We start from the raw sequence: 15,351 nt of genomic DNA, 5'->3' as shown, positions 1-15,351 counted from the left end.
TGCTGTCGATCTCCTCGTTGCTCACGGACAGCAATCCGGATGATCCTCTGGTACCCGAAATCGCGCGACTCTACAAGACTGACAGAAAGCGGTACGAGGAGTCTGCAAGGGAGTGGACCCAGAAGTATGCGATGTGATGTTTTTAAAGTTGAGAACTAGGAAGCGGATCGCGTTCCTAGTCAGCCTTGTAGAGGAGCTAAGGCGCTAAGGAGCGGCGGTACGAAGTCACTTTGGAGCTGTCGGAAGTCACTTTGGAGTTGTCTGTTTCCAAATGTCTCGAAATCACAAATGCCACCTCTGTTTAACGTCTCAGCAACAAATGCGCGCGCGAAAACCAAAAAAAATGCCTTCACTTCTATTTCCATCAGCAGCACCTCACTTCTTCTTATTTCCACCTGCAGTGCTAAACTTGAAGTGGATGATGTCCCCGTCCTCTACCACGTACTCTTTACCCTTTTGCATCAGCTTACCCGCTGCCTTCACCTTGGCTTCGTCACCATATTCGCGGATGGCCTCGTAACTGTACACGTCGGCGCAGATGAACCCCTTCTCAAAGTCAGTGTGAATGACGCCAGCAGCCTGCGGGGCTTTGAACCCCTTCCGGATGGTCCAACAGCGAACCTCCTTCTCACCGCATGTGAAATAGTGGATGAGGTTCAGGTTATGGTAGCCTGTCGTGATTATCTTCGGCAACATTGACTTCCCTGCTGCACAATCCTTCAGTAACTCGGCACGGCTGGCTTCGTCAACACAGTTCGCCAATTCCATCTCCAACTCCGCGCTGTACGGTATAACGGGTCCGGGGGACTTCTCCTGGATCCACTTGTGAATTTTGGCGAGCCACTTGTTTTTCTGGCGGGCGAAGTCGTGCTTGGACATGTTCACCAGGTAAACAACCTGCTTGGCCGTCAAAAACTGGTAGTCGTTGAGAACTTCCACCTCGTCTGACTTCCACGTGTTGTCGCTGATCCACTTCTCCTTGACCCCTAGGTGGTCCATGATGTTTTTCAGAATGTCCAACTCCTTCAGTTTAGCCTTGTCCTTCTGGTGCTTCGTCTGCCTGTCCAACTGCTCAACTGTGCTCGTGATCCGAGCGAGATCCTTGAGACGCAGCTCATCGTAGATGGTTTGAAGGTCGTTGACAGGATTCACATCGCCTTCGCTATGGATGATATCCGGGTCGTCGAAAGCGCGAACTACGTGGAAGATGCCGTCCACCGCCTGAATGTGCGAAAGGAAAGCGTTTCCGAGGCCAGCGCCCTCATGAGCGCCGGGCACTAGGCCTGCGATGTCAAAGATAGTCAAGTACGCGGGGATATTGCCTGCTGGCTTGAAGACCTGAGACAGCCAGTCAAACCGCTCGTCCGGCACGGTCATACGGGCTTCGTTGGGATCTATAGTGCAGAACGGGTAATTCTCCGCCTTGGCTTGCTGCTTGCAAAGAAGGTTGAATGTGGTCGATTTGCCCACGTTGGGAAGTCCAACGAGTCCCATTTTGAGATTGTTGGACGGGCGCCCTAGGATGGGTTTGGGAGCTTCGTCAACCTTCTTTTTTGGAGCCATCGACGAAATGATGAATTTGGCTTATGGGTACCATGAGAAGTAAGTCAGCATATCGACTACTCTTCTGCCGCTCGTCGTAGTTTATGATATATAGTCATCTGATGTAAACCAATTTTTTGAACAATGAAAAGTAGCTATCATAGCAGACCCTGCTGTCAGTATATCAGCACCTCCCGGTTTCGCTGATGACCTCATTCACAGGTTCCTGGATAGCTAATCCAAAAGCTCTTCGATCTGCTCCGTAAGTGTGATAGGCTGCACACTTGGCGGAAAATACTCCACTACATCTCCACGCTTATCCACAAGAAACTTGCCAAAGTTCCACTGGATGCCCTGAAGCTTCTTCCCGCCTTTGAAGAGGGAGGAATGTCGCTTCAGGTACTGGTAGACCGGGTGAGTATGCTTGCCGTTGACGTCCACAAACTGCATCATTGGAAACTTGGCGCCATATTTCTCCACAAAGCTCAACACTTCAGCTGCGGTATCAAACTCCTGATTGGCGAATTGCTTGCAGGGAAAGGCCAATACCTCGAAACCACGGTCAGCGTACTTCCTATGCATAGAAGTGAACTGCTTGTAGTGGTTGTCGGTGAGACGTCATTGAGACGCCACATTGCTGATTAGAAGAACTTTACCGCGCATGGCAGCGATGTCGAACGGCTTGCCTTGGATGTCGTCCACCTGATAGTCGTACAAGGAAGGACGGATGTCATTAGCGCACGAGCCTCCTAATGTAGGCACGTAGTTGCCCATAGAATTATGGATTACATTTTCAGAGGCAAATAGCAAACATACACACCACACAATGATTTACTGTGTCAATTGCTTTAACTGCCAAAAAAATGCCACCAACTCGGTTCCGAAGTACACTGAGTGCCCACACCACCCGAAACTCACGTGGCACAAGAAGGTAGAGTGCGTACCACCCGCAACCCAAGAAGAACGACAGCAGCACGATCAGCGTGTTGAGCCCTATGAAGTCCAGGCTTCGGCTGGTATCTACCGTCTCCCAGTCTCACCTGTTGTTGACTCCATCAACATGCTTGTCGACGTACTCTTTGTAAAGGAAGTAATAGCACACCATCGGAACAGACCACAGCCCTATGTTCCACATCGATGGCTCATCCTTGATTCTCCACAGGCAAAGGAGCTGACTGCTCTGGATGCGTTCACCCCACCGAAAAACAGCCAATCACAGCGGCTATGCCGTAGTGCGTGTCGAGTGCTCGCTGAGCGCGCTTCTTCGCAGCGTTGTTTGCCATGGGGGATTTTGGGTGTTTTGGGGTCATGAGCGCGGCAAATCGGTCATGGAAAGCCTAGATCGTGACTACCTTGAAGACCTTGAACGCCGCCTTCGTGAAGCAGGTCGAAATGTAGACGAGGCCAACCCAGATACGTTGGATGAGTCAGACAGAGATGCAGAGGACGCGGATATTCAAGAGGCCCACGATGGACATCGCCGACAACAACGCTTGGCTGGAGGACCCAGTTGTCCGTATGACCATCCCTTGGGGTACCCGCTGGAGGTTGGCCTTGTACCGGAGGACCTGGAGCAGAAGGTGGGACGTCTGGAACCCGTGACCAGGTGCTGGAGATGCAGCATCTGCTCTCCGAAGAAGCGACAGCGAGGAAAGAGATGCGTCGGCAGTACGAAATTCAACTGGCGCTGGTGCGTCAAGTAGAGGGCGCCAGGGCTTCACGTGCCAAGCAAACGACATTGGCGGAGCTGCAGGAGACTTTGTCACTGTATAAATGTGTCGCTGAGGAGTCTGTACAGGTGGCGAAGGCAGAGCGGGAAAAGTTCAGGAAGGAACTGGAGAAGGCCAGGTTCACTGCAAGAAAGGTGGGGAGAATTGGTTTGTGATTGTTTCCAGGTCTGTGAGGAACTGGAGTCAGAGCTTCGCCTTGAATACGAAGCCAAGATCTCCACCCTCGAGGCCGAGACCAAGTCCCAGGCAGATAGGTTTGCCAAAAAAGAAGCAGACCTCCACCGAACTCTGAGCAAATTGGAGGTACAGGCTGCAGACGGGGCCTCTCAGTTTGACGAGCAGGTTGTAAAGGAGGCGGAGAACAGAGTCAACACGTACAAAACCAAGTAGGTTATACGCATATCGCTCAGGTGACGTTATTTCTGCAGGTTCGATGACCTCGTGGAACGAATGCAGGTTGAGCGCCAGGAATTTGATCGAGTTTTCTCTTGTATGGCTGAAAAGGTAACCTCAGAGGCCGAAGCTTATGAGAAGGAACTGCTCAACAAACTGCAACAAGTTTTGCTAAAGCATGGAGTGCGTCTGAGCGAATCGCAGCTCCTGGCGCAGCTGGCAGAGTGCACCTTCACAGTCAACACCGGCGAAGCTTTCGACGAACCCGCGCTTCAAGAGCTCCGGAAGTTGACGAATGAGAGCGCCTACGAGTTTGACTTCAAAAAAGGGGTCAACTGACCGAAAAGGAATCAAGAGCTTTCACTCTGAAGTTTCTTCATTCGGTCACCAATATGCTTTGTGCTGCTCGACGACTGCCTGTTGGAGGACAACGATCGATGTCGTTTACGGTCCTTATATGGGTAAGGAGCCTGGGGTGCTAGGTAATGGCCAGGAGGGGCGTACGGTCCTTGGGGGTAGGGGGGTGTAGACGGCGGGTACAGTCCAGGGGGGTAGGGGGCTGTAGACGGCGGGTACAGTCCGGGGGGGTATCCCGGAGGCGCCATGTGGTAGGTCACGTACATCACCGGATACGGCGGGTATGGTGGGTAAGGCGACGCACTCAAAGGAAGCGAGAAGGCCGGTGACTCGGAGAATGCCTGGCTGCCTGGGTGGCTCAAATGACGCATGGAAGGCACGCGAGGAGGATACTCATATACCGACTCTGGTGGATACTTGCCGTAGGCTGGTTGTACATCCGCGTAGTATGGCTGCCGACTGTACCCGGTTTCTGAGTGTTGAGGGGACTTTGGTCGACGGTTCCGTTTACTCCTTTGGTGGCGGGGGGACTTTCGCTGGGTATCAAGGCCTGCATAGGATGGTTTGCTCCTCCGGCGCCTCCTAATGGATATGCTGTCCTCACTCGGAGAGTCTTCTCGCAGTCGCGGTCTACACTTAGTGTCGTCCTTCCTCCTTATTGTGTCTGGAAGTTCCTCCTTACGATCCAGCAGTCGCTCACCTCCTCGTGGCGCAAGCTTTGCGACCGAAGACGGATTATCTGCCCATTGACGGCGGATCTCTCTTTTCCGATTACGCGCCTTCCTTCGCTCCTCAGACTCAGAATCCAGCCGCTTCAGTCGTCGACTCGAGGTTTCGGCAGGTGGAAGAGGAGGCGGCTCGGCCCGTGAATGGTAGACGACAGTCGACAGTTCTGAACGCTCTTGCGTCCATATGGCAGAGCTCCGAGTCTTTCCCCCAAAAAAAGTGGAGAACAATCCAGACAACCCACGCTCGCTGGAAGAACTGGCGAGATCGCTGGTCAAGCGAGATGCGAGGAGTTTTTCCAGGTCCTCAGCGGATGTGAAACCCACATCGTCCACGACCTCGGACAATTCGATGATGGTATCAGGAAATGTACAGCTGCTGTATAGTTCCTGCAAACGCAGCACGAAGAGGGTAGTCTGCATGAGGTCGCCAACGGTCTCTCACCAGCGTGTCGCTCATGTGGAGGAGTAGCAGATTCGTCAGCGATCGAGAGCACTGGCCTAAGTTCTGAGGCAAGCGCTGCTCATGGGTGATGGACAAAAAGTGCCTCATACCCCTCTCGAGCACCTTTGCACTGTCTCATTCCGTCCCTGGGCTCTCACACAATTCGAGTCCTCCTCTGGCGACCGTAAACCAGGGGAGGGAATACAAACAAGGACAAGTACTCCAGGTCTGCATGGCACGGCAACCCCGACCTCACATGGCATGTCTGGAGGCTTTTTCATATTATTAAGGTCTTGCATCATCAGACATCTGGCGTAGGCCTTTTTTTTAGAGCTAGGCCACCGCGTCCACTCATCCAGCTCATTGTCCCACCTTTGCTTCAGCTCTGCTTTGTCCAAAGTTCCGCGAAGCGCCATCGATCGTTTCAGAACCTGTGTCTCAAACTTCAAAAACGCACCACGCGCAGCCTGGGGTCCTCAATCTCTAACCAAGGAAGAGAACTTAAGGCCTCGAAATAAGGATTCTGCTGGAACGGCGTCTCGTAGACTGACAATGAGTACTTCCCGTTGTCAATGTGACGAAAGGTGCTGTTGTATTCCATAAAGTGGAGTTGCAGAAAATATCAAAATCTGAGCGGATGACTCACAATGGCAGCCGTCCAAAAGTGCTGCTGGTGTCTGTACGCTCGCTTGACGAGGCTCTAACGCAAGCAATCCTGGCGGATTCGATTGCTGCGTGTGTGGATTTGGTGGTCGCGGGTCATGAAAGTCACAAAGATGCGTTCGGGGATGTGACATTCGTGGCTCTTCCGGAGGATAAATTGGCGAACATGCACTCTGCGTTGGTGGATGCAGTGAAGAAGCACAACCCGCAGTTGATCTTAGCACCGAGAACGCTGTACCTGGAGGCCTACTGCCTGTCAGAGGCCTTCAGTTTGCCCATAGCCTTCCTATGTCGTGTGCCGGTGGCACCCACCGCCAGTTACATGGACCCGCTGTGGAGAGCGTCGTGTTGTAGGCTGCCGATTGGATTCTTGAACCGCGCCAGCTTTCAAGCCGTGCCGTTCGCAGTTCACAACATCTTAAAGCAGCACGCGCCTTTAGTCGACTCCTTCCGAAAGCTGCTAGCACTGCCTCCGGTCACGTCCAGACTTGGGCTCCTGGGTCAGGTGTACCTGAAGAATGTGCCGTCTCTGTGTCTGTGGTCTCCGACGCTCGTTCCTGTGCACGACCTGCCATCTGTGTTCGAAGTGGTGGGACCCTCGTTACCACCTTCAGCCGTGTGCTCCGGACCCACTAAGAAGTTCTGTACTGAGGTGAGTTGACTAGAGGGTCTTTGGTAATTCGCTCCAGAAGCCCAACAACCTTCCTGTTTTTCTGGGATTTGGCAAAGAGCCATTGTCTGATGCTTTTCGACGGATTATTGAGACCACCATTGAGGAGTTGCTTGTCCGAGGAAAAAGAGTAATGTTCCAGCCAGGATCGTCAGAACAGTAAGTCGGGCAGTGATTTCAGGCTTTACATTTCCGCAGATTCATCAAATCGAAAACGATTCTGACGAGCTCCAACTTCCTAATTGTCGACTATGAGCCCCACCGCATCCTGTTCCCCCTCTGTTCTTGCGTCGTGCACCACGCCGGTCCTGAGATAAGTCACGTCGCGGTGTTGAGTGGTTGTCCCAGCGTTCCCGTCCCAATGGGCTACGAGCAGATGTTCTTCGCTCACAGGTAGGCTTACTTCTTCTGTTCGCCACTATCTCTTTCAGGCTCGTGGAATGCGGCGCCGCTCGTACGCAACACCGATTTCAAGACTCTAACTCGTTTTCCTTGCTGCACGCGATCCTTGACACCGTGCGCGATACCTCTCTGCAAACTGCCGCTCTGCAACGGGAGCTGCAGCGGGAGCTGGATCAGCCCAGAGCCGCTGAGGCGGTCCTCCGTATAGTAGAGAGAGGGTGGACTGTACATTCGTTGTCTTCCTCGTTCGTGGACACGCTGAGACACTGCAAGTCGCTCCTAGCCGCACTGGGTATGCTCTTGGTCCTCAGCGCATTTGTATCCTGGTGGATCCTGCACGTCGTCAGTTGGGCTACTGCCACGCTCTTCAGGGCAGCGAGCGCAGCATTCGCCCAGATAGGCGTGAATCTGGCCATCAGGCTGAAGGCGCCTGGATTCGAGTGATCTTAATGCATCTGATTCGTTCCGAACTTAGCTCCTTACGTGTGGCATTAGACGCGTTGAGCGACCAAAAGTGGCGAAATGCTGACGGATGAGGTCGGACTACGGCTCATCCAAAGGCTCGACTGTGGTGAGGTACATGGCCAATCCGCACTAAGTAGTGAGTGGCCGGGTGCGCGTCGAGACGGCGGTGGACATTCTGCGCCCTGACGTTCTGAAAGAGGTTCTGAGGGAAGTGGTTCCTGAGGTTCGAGAGGTCGACACAAGTACGCTTGTGGACGTTTTGAAGTCCGTTGATGACCGCATGGACGTCCTAGACAACCTTGAGCCCAGTAGGCTGACCCGAGATCTGTTTTCGCAGCCGACTCCCTCATTGGTGGTCGAGTACATGCTCGTATGTTCTACCCTATTTGGGTGGGAGGTCGCTTCACAGGCGCACGTCGTCGCGAAGATCTTAGAGCTCAGCCGGGAGCAGCAAGAACAAATTCAGATGGCGTTGGAGGCCTACGCCAACGCCAGCGACAGTGATGGTGAGCTCGCTAGCCAGGTGAAGGCAGCAGAACAGCTCTCGTCCGCTCGGCGACGTGATATGGCCGAAGAACTGGACGCATTGAAGGAGTCGGAGCGCGTGCGAAGGGAACTGCTGGCTGAAGCCTCTGCAGAGGTCCACCACCTGCGTAAAGCGGGCAACTCTACTGTGATTATTGCGCCGAGAACAGAGGAGATTGAGAGACTGGAACTGCAGATTCGGGATTTGAAATCGCGGGTCGACCAACAGAAGACGGAACTGAAGGAGTTAACGGCCGAAAAGGACGCTCAATCCAAAATGTGAGGGTCCCTCAGTCGCTTATCCAGTGCGACTGCTGCAATGGAGGAAGCGGCAGTCTTGGAGAAGGAAACCCAGAGCTTGAGCAATCAACTGAGTCGTATCAAGGCGAAGCACGCTGACATGCTCGAGTTGGAAGAGAGAGCGGTCACTGTACAGAAGCAGGCCGAGGCATACCTGACCCAATTACTAGCCGCCCAGAGCCGCCTGAGCAAAATAGCTGTCTTCAAGGACACAGACAGCAAGACACGAACGATAGAGAGTCTGCAGCGGAACCTGCAAATCCTCCAGGCTTCACACGATAAGCTAACAGCCCAAAATCGTCACCTGAAAGGGGCGCTGGACGAAGCCGAGCAGCGTCTCGCCTGCCCTAGGTTAGCCACCCCCAACGACGGCGACATACAGATATCGATCTCCCTCCAAGAGAAGGAAGAGCTGCTCTGGTTGCGTAAACGACCCACGGACGGAGACCTGAGAATGCGTCTCCAGGAGGCTCTTGCAGCAAACGACGCGCTTGAGAAACGCGTAGAAGCCCAAAGTCGCCAGCTATCTCGCTACAGTGACTCATCCCCAGATTCAGCAGGACTACGTCAGCTCATGACAGAGAGTCGAGCCAACGAAAACAGTGCTCGTCGGCGTGAGCACCGAACTATGGTGGCGACAATCCATGAACTGGCGTTTCGGGTGCATCTCCTTCAAATCGAGCACACTGCGGCACTGGGCGGAAGAGCCGAGGTCGAAGCCGCCAGCGTGGACGAATAATGTCGCGGGAAGTCCCTCTGAATATAGTGATAGATACAGTGAGGTTAATCAAATCATTCCGAGCACACACTCGTAAAGATTGCTTTAAGCGCGCTGTACTGCTAACGCAGTGCCAATATTCCTTAATTTCGCCTCGATGGGAAAGAAGGCGAAGGTCGGAAAGGAACGCCTCGACAAGTTCTACCACCTGGCGAAGGAGCAGGGTTTCCGAGCCCGGTCAGCCTTCAAACTCATCCAACTCGGCCAGAAGTTCAACTTGTTTGACAACGCATCCAAAGTCTTGGACCTATGTGCGGCCCCAGGAGGGTGGCTTCAGGTCTGCCAGAAGGAGATGCGTTCAGGGTCGACAATAGTCGGCGTAGATTTGGCACCTATTAGGGCATTGAGAGGGGTCGTCAGTATTCAAGCGGACATCACCACTGAGAGGTGTAGAAAGCTGCTGCGAAAGGAACTCTCAGAGGGGGAGTGCGACCTCGTGCTACATGACGGCGCTCCCAACGTTGGAACGAGCTGGGCGATGGACGCGTACAATCAGAACGAGCTGGTGCTGCACTCAGTGCAACTTGCATCAGAGTATCTTAAACGTGGAGGAGTCTTCGTCTCAAAGATTTTCCGGTCCCAGGATTACAACTCACTCGTCTGGGTCTTCAAGCAGCTCTTCAATCGGGTGAGCATCACGAAGCCCTCGTCGTCTCGTGCTGTCTCTGCCGAGTGCTTCGCCGTTTGCGAAGGCTACAAGAAACCGGGCAAGATCGATCCGCGTTTTTTCGATCCGAAGTACGTGTTCGTCACCACGCAGCAAGCGCAGGAGGCCGGCCAGGTCGACAAGAACAAGCTGAAGAAGCAGGAGTCTCTCGCTCAGATGTACAAAGAGCGAGAGAAGAAGAAACGATCCGGTTACGCCGCCGACGAAACTTTTTTTCACAAAGCCACGATCGCCGAGTTCTTCGACGCCAAGACGCCCTCAAAGGTTCTGATGGAGAACAACATGATAGTTTTCGAACCGGCTGACAACACATTCGTGACCACCATCCTCGACCACCCAACCACCGACTTCAACATTAAAGCGTTACTGGCAGACCTGAAGCTCTGTTCCAAGAAGGATCTCAATGTTCTCCTGAGGTGGAGAGAGAAACTCAATTCCGCCATGCGCCGAGAGGAGAAGAGTCGAATTTCGATCCTGAGGCGACAGGCTGAGGAGGATGTCGCCAACTTGGCTGATTTCGAGGGTAGGTGGAATCCTAGCTCGTTGTAGTAGTCTTGTTAGTCTATCCTTACTTATCCCTTTCAGAATTCGACATCGATGCCGTGACTGAGCAGAAGGATCTTGAGGACGAGCGGGAAGATAAACAGGAGGCTGAGGAGCTTGACCGTCTGATTGAGTCCCGTCGCCGCGACCGAACTGCAGTTGACAAGAAGGACAGAGCCCGAAAAAAGAAGGCGGAGTTCAAACGAATGCAGTCGTTGGGCGGGTTCGATAACGAAACGGTAGATACAGACCTTTTCACCAACGTGGATATGACCGCTTACAAGACTCTGAAACTGGAGGAAGAGGTGTTGGACCCCAAGAGGTTCGACAAGTATCTGTGGGATGGAGAAGCTCACGAGCTGAGCGACATCTCGCTTGAGGCCTCGGATTCTTCCGAAGGCGAGGGAGACGACCTCCAGAAGCGAGAGGACGACCTTGCCCTGACCATGAAGTTGCATGCTGACACCAAAGCCAAGCTTGCTAAGCTGAAAACCGACAAAGGAAAAAAGCTTTCGCGTCGCGAGCGCGTACGGGCTGGTTGGGCTGACGAGGTCATGGACCTAGATCAGTATGTGGAGCGTGCCTCGCGAGACGCGTGGCACAAAAAGGCGCAGGCTGCGGCGGACAGTGACGAGGAGGACGAAGAGAATGACATCGCTAATGAAAATGTCTACGGCGACGACTCTGATGAGGAGCGGTTTGAAGACATGAAGAAGCGGCCACGAGAGGACGGCGAAATGGAGCCGGCGAAGAAGAAGAAGCGTGTCTCCTTCGCGGCGGTCGACGAATCTGATGCAGACTCTGTCGTGTCTGAAATCGAAATGGAGGAGGAGGCAGGCACGGAGTCAGCCTATATCGCTGCTGTTCGGAAGGCCGCCAAGGCGAAACTTCGGAAGGTGAAGCCGGCTGACGAGAACCTGGCTGAAGTCAACGTTGCAGACGTCAACGAAGTGTCTGCGGCGCGGTTCTTCACGGGAGAACTATTTACTAAGGTGCTAAAGACCGATGAGGCGAAGACCGAAACCGAGGGTTTCGACCTGCAGTGGGTGGACTACTCTGAACCTGTCGTGAGCAAGGAAGGCACCGATGCCGAGGAACACAGAAAGACTCTACTGGCATATCAACGCCGTAAAAAGGCTGAGCTCGAGAAACAGCTCCTCCAACTGGACCAGCGGCGTCGTGAACATGACTCGGATGACTCGGCTGAGGAGGAGTTGAGTGCTGACGAGGAAGAGTCCGATTCATCCGTGAGCGACAGCGAGGATCCCTTGGCGGACATGGTAGACAACATACCCAGCCTGCCGTTATCGGACAAGAAGAAGGCAAAGATGAAGCGCAAAGAAGATGCGAGAATCGCTGAAGCGAAGGCTGCGAAGCAGGCCATCAGAGAGGCTGAGGCGCTACGAGGACTCGGAGCTCCACTAGGTCTGACAGTCGAAGGCCCAAAGGACACTTTTGAGGAAGTCGCTATAGAACGTCCAGAAGATCCTAATGAACTGGCAGGGATTCAAAGCCTCGGTCATGTGATGATGAAGAAGAGCGCTGATGTGCTTGACGGCGCTTACAATCGGTTTGCCTTCAATGACGACTACCTTCCTGACTGGTTCATGGCTGACGAGGACCAACATACAAAGCGCATGCTGCCTATCACGAAGGAACTCAATGACATGTACAAGGCAAAGCTGAAGGAAATAAACAGTCGGCCTATCCGCAAGGCAGCCGAAGCCAAGGGGCGCAAGCGCCGAAAGTACACCAAACTGATGACCAAGGTAAACAAGAAGGCTCACCAACTCGCCGACGCTCCCGACGTCTCCGAAGCAGACCGCGTTCGGACCATTCGAAAGATGATTCGCTCTGCCAAGCGGTCGACGGTAGACAAAAAGTACCTCCATCTGAAGACTGGCCTCCAGAGCAAGAAGGACAGAAAGCGAATGAAGAAGACGAACAAACCAGCTCAGGGTGTGCTAAAGAACCAGATGCGTGCAGAACGCCGATCGGCGAAGCGTAACGGCAAGAGCGGCAACACAGGGCGGAAGCCAGGTCAGAGGGGCAAGAACGCCAAAACACCGAACCGAAGAATTGGTAAAAAATAGTTCCGTGAAACTACAACAGAAATGGATAGCGTCTTTCGCTTGTGTGACTATCAGTCCCTTGGTGTGGTACGTCGCCATGTGGAGCGGTTCTTGTTATAGTGAGCTTAAGGCCTTTCGATCAGCGGTGAGAAGCCAATGGAGATCGCAGCAGACGAGGCCGTACACCATACTCGAGATGCGGACGGTTCAGTCGAGGTGCAAATGTCATGGTCTGACGCTCTCAAACCCACGTCTCTGCGTGTGACAGCACTCATGCCATATGTGAAGGAGCTGTGGCACGCAGGGGGAAAGGACCTGGTTCAGTTCCACTTCCCCAAAGGGCGGCTTCAGACCGATAAAGTCGTTTTGGATGTTGATGTCGCTGAGAACCGCCACGGAGACGACATCGAGATGACGGCGTACAGAGTATCCTGCTTGTTGACCTACATACTATGCGGACCTGTCTTTAGATGTTTCCGGCGAGTCAAATACTACTCCAACCCTTTGGAAATGCTGGTAGGCCTCAACTGGTTGACTAACAGATCAATCTGCGTCCGGAGGAGAAATGCTGGATCAGTACGTCCAACCGTCATGTGGTTCTAGTGAGCGTCTGCCCCCCCCACCACAGATTCTGGGAGAGCACACCAACTCCAGCAACGATTTCCGCCTCAAAGCTAGGCGCTACGCAGATGCCTGCAATGCAGTGAACCAGGAGGGATCGCTCGTGACGATCAGCTTTGGTACCGAGCCTCCTTCCGAGCTGGACACGATCCATGAACGGCTTCGGAACCGGACAGGCCTACGGCCCATGACGCCACGCAAGCAGTCGGGATCCAACATCGGGTTTTTTTCACTGCGGCTACGGCTGGACGAGAGTACCACCGAGTACGCCCTTTGGCGGTTTACGCTATGCGGTGAGTGTCGGTTTTCTGGTCACACAGTTTCCGCCATCAGGCTGCACATGCAAAACGTTATCTCGACGCAGCAGGTATGCCTGGCTCGCCGGATGAGACAGCGGCTCAGTGACTGCCTGCTGCCCTTACGGGACCTGACTCAATAACATCCGAGTGCATCTGATAACGCGACCCCTCAACTCTCACGATTGTGAAGTAGGCTTCCACTTGTTCATAGTCAGCAGAGAGATTCGCCGGATCTTCAGTGATGTCAAACAGCAGCTTCCGAACCTCTGCCATAGTGGGCCTCGGCACCATGCCGCCGAGCACCAGGAACAGGTCGTCCTCAGTAACCACGTCGTCTCGGTCCGTGTCCAATGTGTCGAACAGCGCCCGCATGCGAACTTTCTTGGACACTGGGCCGCCAGGTGTCCAACGGCCAAGCAAAATGCCGCACAGGGCCAGGAACTCTGGGTAGTTCAGGCCCGACACACGACTCTTCAGTTTCGAGTAGTAGGTGTCTGCCTTATCATGTTGTTCAAGGCGGAGGCTCCGCTGCATGGTGTGAATCTTCTCCAAGGATACGGTTCCGGGTTTGGCTTCGCGTTCGGTGCTGGCGTCCGGTGCACTCAACGAGTCAAACAGGTCGTCGCAAGTAGTCTTCAGTACGACGTCTTCCATGATGGTTTTGGACGCCGGAATGACTTCATCTAACATCTGGGGCTTATCCTGGAGCAGGGTCTCGTAGGCCTTCGACCTGTGACACAGCCCTGTCGTGCTCACCTTACATGTTCCAAAATGCCTTGCACGCGCTTCTGCTGGTTGGAGGCTATGCGCGCGTCCATCTGAGCGACAATATGCGACTTCACGTTAAGGTCGCAGCTGTTGAAGTACGTGATGTCCACTATGATGTCCAACCACAGAAACAGAACGGCCCAAAGCTGCAGGGCCATGGGGATGAACAGCCAGCCTTTGATCGACCAAGGCAGAGGCCCCCTCAGCGTTCGGAACAGCAGATTTACGGCCACGACGTTCACGAAAACCAGAAACTGCAGAAGACGTTTGGTAAAGGCGACTCCCCTGGACCCGAAAATCGGAATGTGGTTCTGCCGGCTGACCAGTGCGGGCTCAGAAGGGAAAATACGGGCGCCCAAGCGGTTCATGTGGATCAGACGGCTTTTTTCATAGTCGGTTCGGATTGTCTGAAGGGTATCCTCATACAAGCAGAGCTCTACAGCGGATAGTTTGGGTCGTATCTCCTCCTTCCAAGAGCGGACCCGACGGAAGGTTACGAATCCCGCGAGCACCAATAACGTGGATGCCGAGCCTAGAAAGACGACGACCTGCTCAGGTCTCAGAAAGAAGCCAGGAATGCTGAGCGCTAGAAGGAAGAGCGAAGCTACCCATGACGCTATTGGAATGTCTACGATGCTCTCAAGGTTCTCCTCCAGGCACTCAGAAAGGTAGGACGCGAAGGAGAACGCCTCCGGATACGACGTTGTTGTGACGAATGGTGACGTGGGATTGAGAAATCGCATTCTCTGAATGGTGATACATGGCCAATGAGCTCACGAAATAAGAGAACTCTAGCTGGTGTCGATCCTTGTGGCCACTCGCCAACTCCGTCCGCATCTCGTCTTCAGATTTAGATTCGTAGCTCTCCCACGTCTGCTGCTTTCGCAAGGCGAATGTCACTTGCACAGCCACAGACACCACAAAGAGGAGCATGACGCCGAAAATCAGGAAGTGCATGTCCTCAAAGATTTCAAAGAGGTGTGTCGGACTAAGATTTGGCGACTCCCCCTCGGCTTTTAACTCTGCTTTCGCCACGCGTTCGAGCTCGTCGACGCCCAGGAAGTAATCGTTGATGGACATGAGCCCTCCCCAACGAGTAATCGAGAACAGAAACAAGGATACAAAACCAAGGATCTGCGTTTTGCGCTACGACGCTGCTCACAGCCAATACTTTGAACAGGGTTTCCATCATCTCTAGGAGCACATACTTTCCCTGATGATGCAGAAAGTGATGAAGACGCTGATCATGCACTCGCACGCCACTCACGTGTTCTGCAATCTCAAACACCATCGTAATCAGTAGAATGGCAATCAGCACTCCAACCATAACCGTATGCTTAAGCACCTCATGCTCATGATGACTGGCCAACATTATCCAAACGGCCA

At 53.6% G+C, this 15,351-nt stretch overlaps 8 protein-coding genes across 18 annotated transcripts; 4 read left to right on the top strand and 4 right to left on the bottom strand.

Moving 5' to 3' along the window:
- Positions 1-375: 375 nt before the first annotated feature.
- Positions 376-1,563, bottom strand: KVP18_004635 (uncharacterized protein; the record flags this gene model as incomplete). Its single annotated transcript, XM_067957453.1, has 1 exon — positions 376-1,563. One exon carries the CDS (start codon positions 1,561-1,563, stop codon positions 376-378), a length of 1,188 nt encoding a protein of 395 aa, XP_067807831.1.
- A 213-nt stretch (positions 1,564-1,776) lies between these two features.
- Positions 1,777-2,316, bottom strand: KVP18_004639 (uncharacterized protein; the record flags this gene model as incomplete). 2 transcript variants are annotated; one of them, XM_067957463.1, is made up of 2 exons in its annotated part: positions 1,777-2,133; positions 2,176-2,316. In XM_067957463.1, 2 exons carry the CDS (start codon positions 2,314-2,316, stop codon positions 1,777-1,779), a joined length of 498 nt encoding a protein of 165 aa, XP_067807841.1. The 2 variants fall into 2 exon arrangements, with proteins under 2 accessions (XP_067807841.1, XP_067807842.1); XM_067957464.1 differs by lacking the exon at positions 2,176-2,316 and having other exon boundaries at positions 1,777-2,124.
- Positions 2,317-2,870: 554 nt separating this feature from the next.
- On the top strand, positions 2,871-4,004 carry KVP18_004637 (uncharacterized protein; the record flags this gene model as incomplete). Of its 3 annotated transcripts, XM_067957458.1 has the most annotated exons (4): positions 2,871-3,122; positions 3,149-3,406; positions 3,438-3,658; positions 3,701-4,004. In XM_067957458.1, the coding sequence occupies 4 exons, from the start codon at positions 2,871-2,873 to the stop codon at positions 4,002-4,004; spliced, it is 1,035 nt and encodes a 344-aa protein (XP_067807836.1). The 3 variants fall into 3 exon arrangements, with proteins under 3 accessions (XP_067807836.1, XP_067807837.1, XP_067807835.1); XM_067957459.1 differs by lacking the exons at positions 2,871-3,122; positions 3,701-4,004 and having other exon boundaries at positions 3,158-3,406; positions 3,438-3,662; XM_067957457.1 differs by lacking the exons at positions 2,871-3,122; positions 3,149-3,406; positions 3,438-3,658 and having other exon boundaries at positions 3,765-4,004.
- Positions 4,005-4,015: 11 nt separating this feature from the next.
- Positions 4,016-5,608, bottom strand: KVP18_005134 (uncharacterized protein; the record flags this gene model as incomplete). The annotated part of the gene is made up of 5 exons (XM_067949499.1): positions 4,016-4,572; positions 4,627-5,164; positions 5,193-5,322; positions 5,351-5,420; positions 5,449-5,608. The coding sequence occupies 5 exons, from the start codon at positions 5,606-5,608 to the stop codon at positions 4,016-4,018; spliced, it is 1,455 nt and encodes a 484-aa protein (XP_067807848.1).
- A 221-nt stretch (positions 5,609-5,829) lies between these two features.
- Positions 5,830-7,371, top strand: KVP18_004638 (uncharacterized protein; the record flags this gene model as incomplete). 3 transcript variants are annotated; one of them, XM_067957460.1, is made up of 4 exons in its annotated part: positions 5,830-6,507; positions 6,545-6,684; positions 6,724-6,918; positions 6,957-7,371. In XM_067957460.1, 4 exons carry the CDS (start codon positions 5,830-5,832, stop codon positions 7,369-7,371), a joined length of 1,428 nt encoding a protein of 475 aa, XP_067807838.1. The 3 variants fall into 3 exon arrangements, with proteins under 3 accessions (XP_067807838.1, XP_067807839.1, XP_067807840.1); XM_067957462.1 differs by lacking the exon at positions 5,830-6,507 and having other exon boundaries at positions 6,659-6,684; XM_067957461.1 differs by lacking the exons at positions 6,545-6,684; positions 6,724-6,918; positions 6,957-7,371 and having other exon boundaries at positions 5,830-6,516.
- Positions 7,372-7,449: 78 nt separating this feature from the next.
- On the top strand, positions 7,450-8,956 carry KVP18_004636 (uncharacterized protein; the record flags this gene model as incomplete). Of its 3 annotated transcripts, XM_067957455.1 has the most annotated exons (3): positions 7,450-7,498; positions 7,530-8,196; positions 8,224-8,956. In XM_067957455.1, 3 exons carry the CDS (start codon positions 7,450-7,452, stop codon positions 8,954-8,956), a joined length of 1,449 nt encoding a protein of 482 aa, XP_067807833.1. The 3 variants fall into 3 exon arrangements, with proteins under 3 accessions (XP_067807833.1, XP_067807832.1, XP_067807834.1); XM_067957454.1 differs by lacking the exon at positions 8,224-8,956 and having other exon boundaries at positions 7,527-8,200; XM_067957456.1 differs by lacking the exons at positions 7,450-7,498; positions 7,530-8,196 and having other exon boundaries at positions 8,237-8,956.
- Positions 8,957-9,092: 136 nt separating this feature from the next.
- KVP18_004641 (uncharacterized protein) lies at positions 9,093-12,880 on the top strand (the record flags this gene model as incomplete). 2 transcript variants are annotated; one of them, XM_067957469.1, is made up of 4 exons in its annotated part: positions 9,093-10,185; positions 10,248-12,287; positions 12,318-12,396; positions 12,421-12,880. In XM_067957469.1, the coding sequence occupies 4 exons, from the start codon at positions 9,093-9,095 to the stop codon at positions 12,878-12,880; spliced, it is 3,672 nt and encodes a 1,223-aa protein (XP_067807847.1). The 2 variants fall into 2 exon arrangements, with proteins under 2 accessions (XP_067807847.1, XP_067807846.1); XM_067957468.1 differs by lacking the exons at positions 12,318-12,396; positions 12,421-12,880 and having other exon boundaries at positions 10,248-12,298.
- A 416-nt stretch (positions 12,881-13,296) lies between these two features.
- KVP18_004640 (uncharacterized protein) lies at positions 13,297-15,351 on the bottom strand (the record flags this gene model as incomplete). 3 transcript variants are annotated; one of them, XM_067957466.1, is made up of 5 exons in its annotated part: positions 13,297-13,927; positions 13,954-14,711; positions 14,743-15,099; positions 15,128-15,205; positions 15,233-15,351. In XM_067957466.1, coding segments are annotated over 5 exons (1,943 nt in total), but the record flags the coding sequence as incomplete, so codon positions are not given. The 3 variants fall into 3 exon arrangements, with proteins under 3 accessions (XP_067807844.1, XP_067807843.1, XP_067807845.1); XM_067957467.1 differs by lacking the exons at positions 13,297-13,927; positions 15,128-15,205; positions 15,233-15,351 and having other exon boundaries at positions 13,950-14,711; positions 14,743-15,045; XM_067957465.1 differs by lacking the exons at positions 13,954-14,711; positions 14,743-15,099; positions 15,128-15,205; positions 15,233-15,351 and having other exon boundaries at positions 13,297-13,887.

This window comes from the organism of the source record quoted next (genome assembly GCF_019968955.1).
Source record: "MAG: Porospora cf. gigantea A chromosome Unknown PgA_NODE_543_length_15351_cov_320.202, whole genome shotgun sequence".
Classification (NCBI taxonomy): domain Eukaryota; phylum Apicomplexa; class Conoidasida; order Eugregarinorida; family Porosporidae; genus Porospora; species Porospora cf. gigantea A.
Note: the sequence above shows the minus strand (reverse complement) of the source record. Positions and strands in the feature narration are given on the sequence as shown.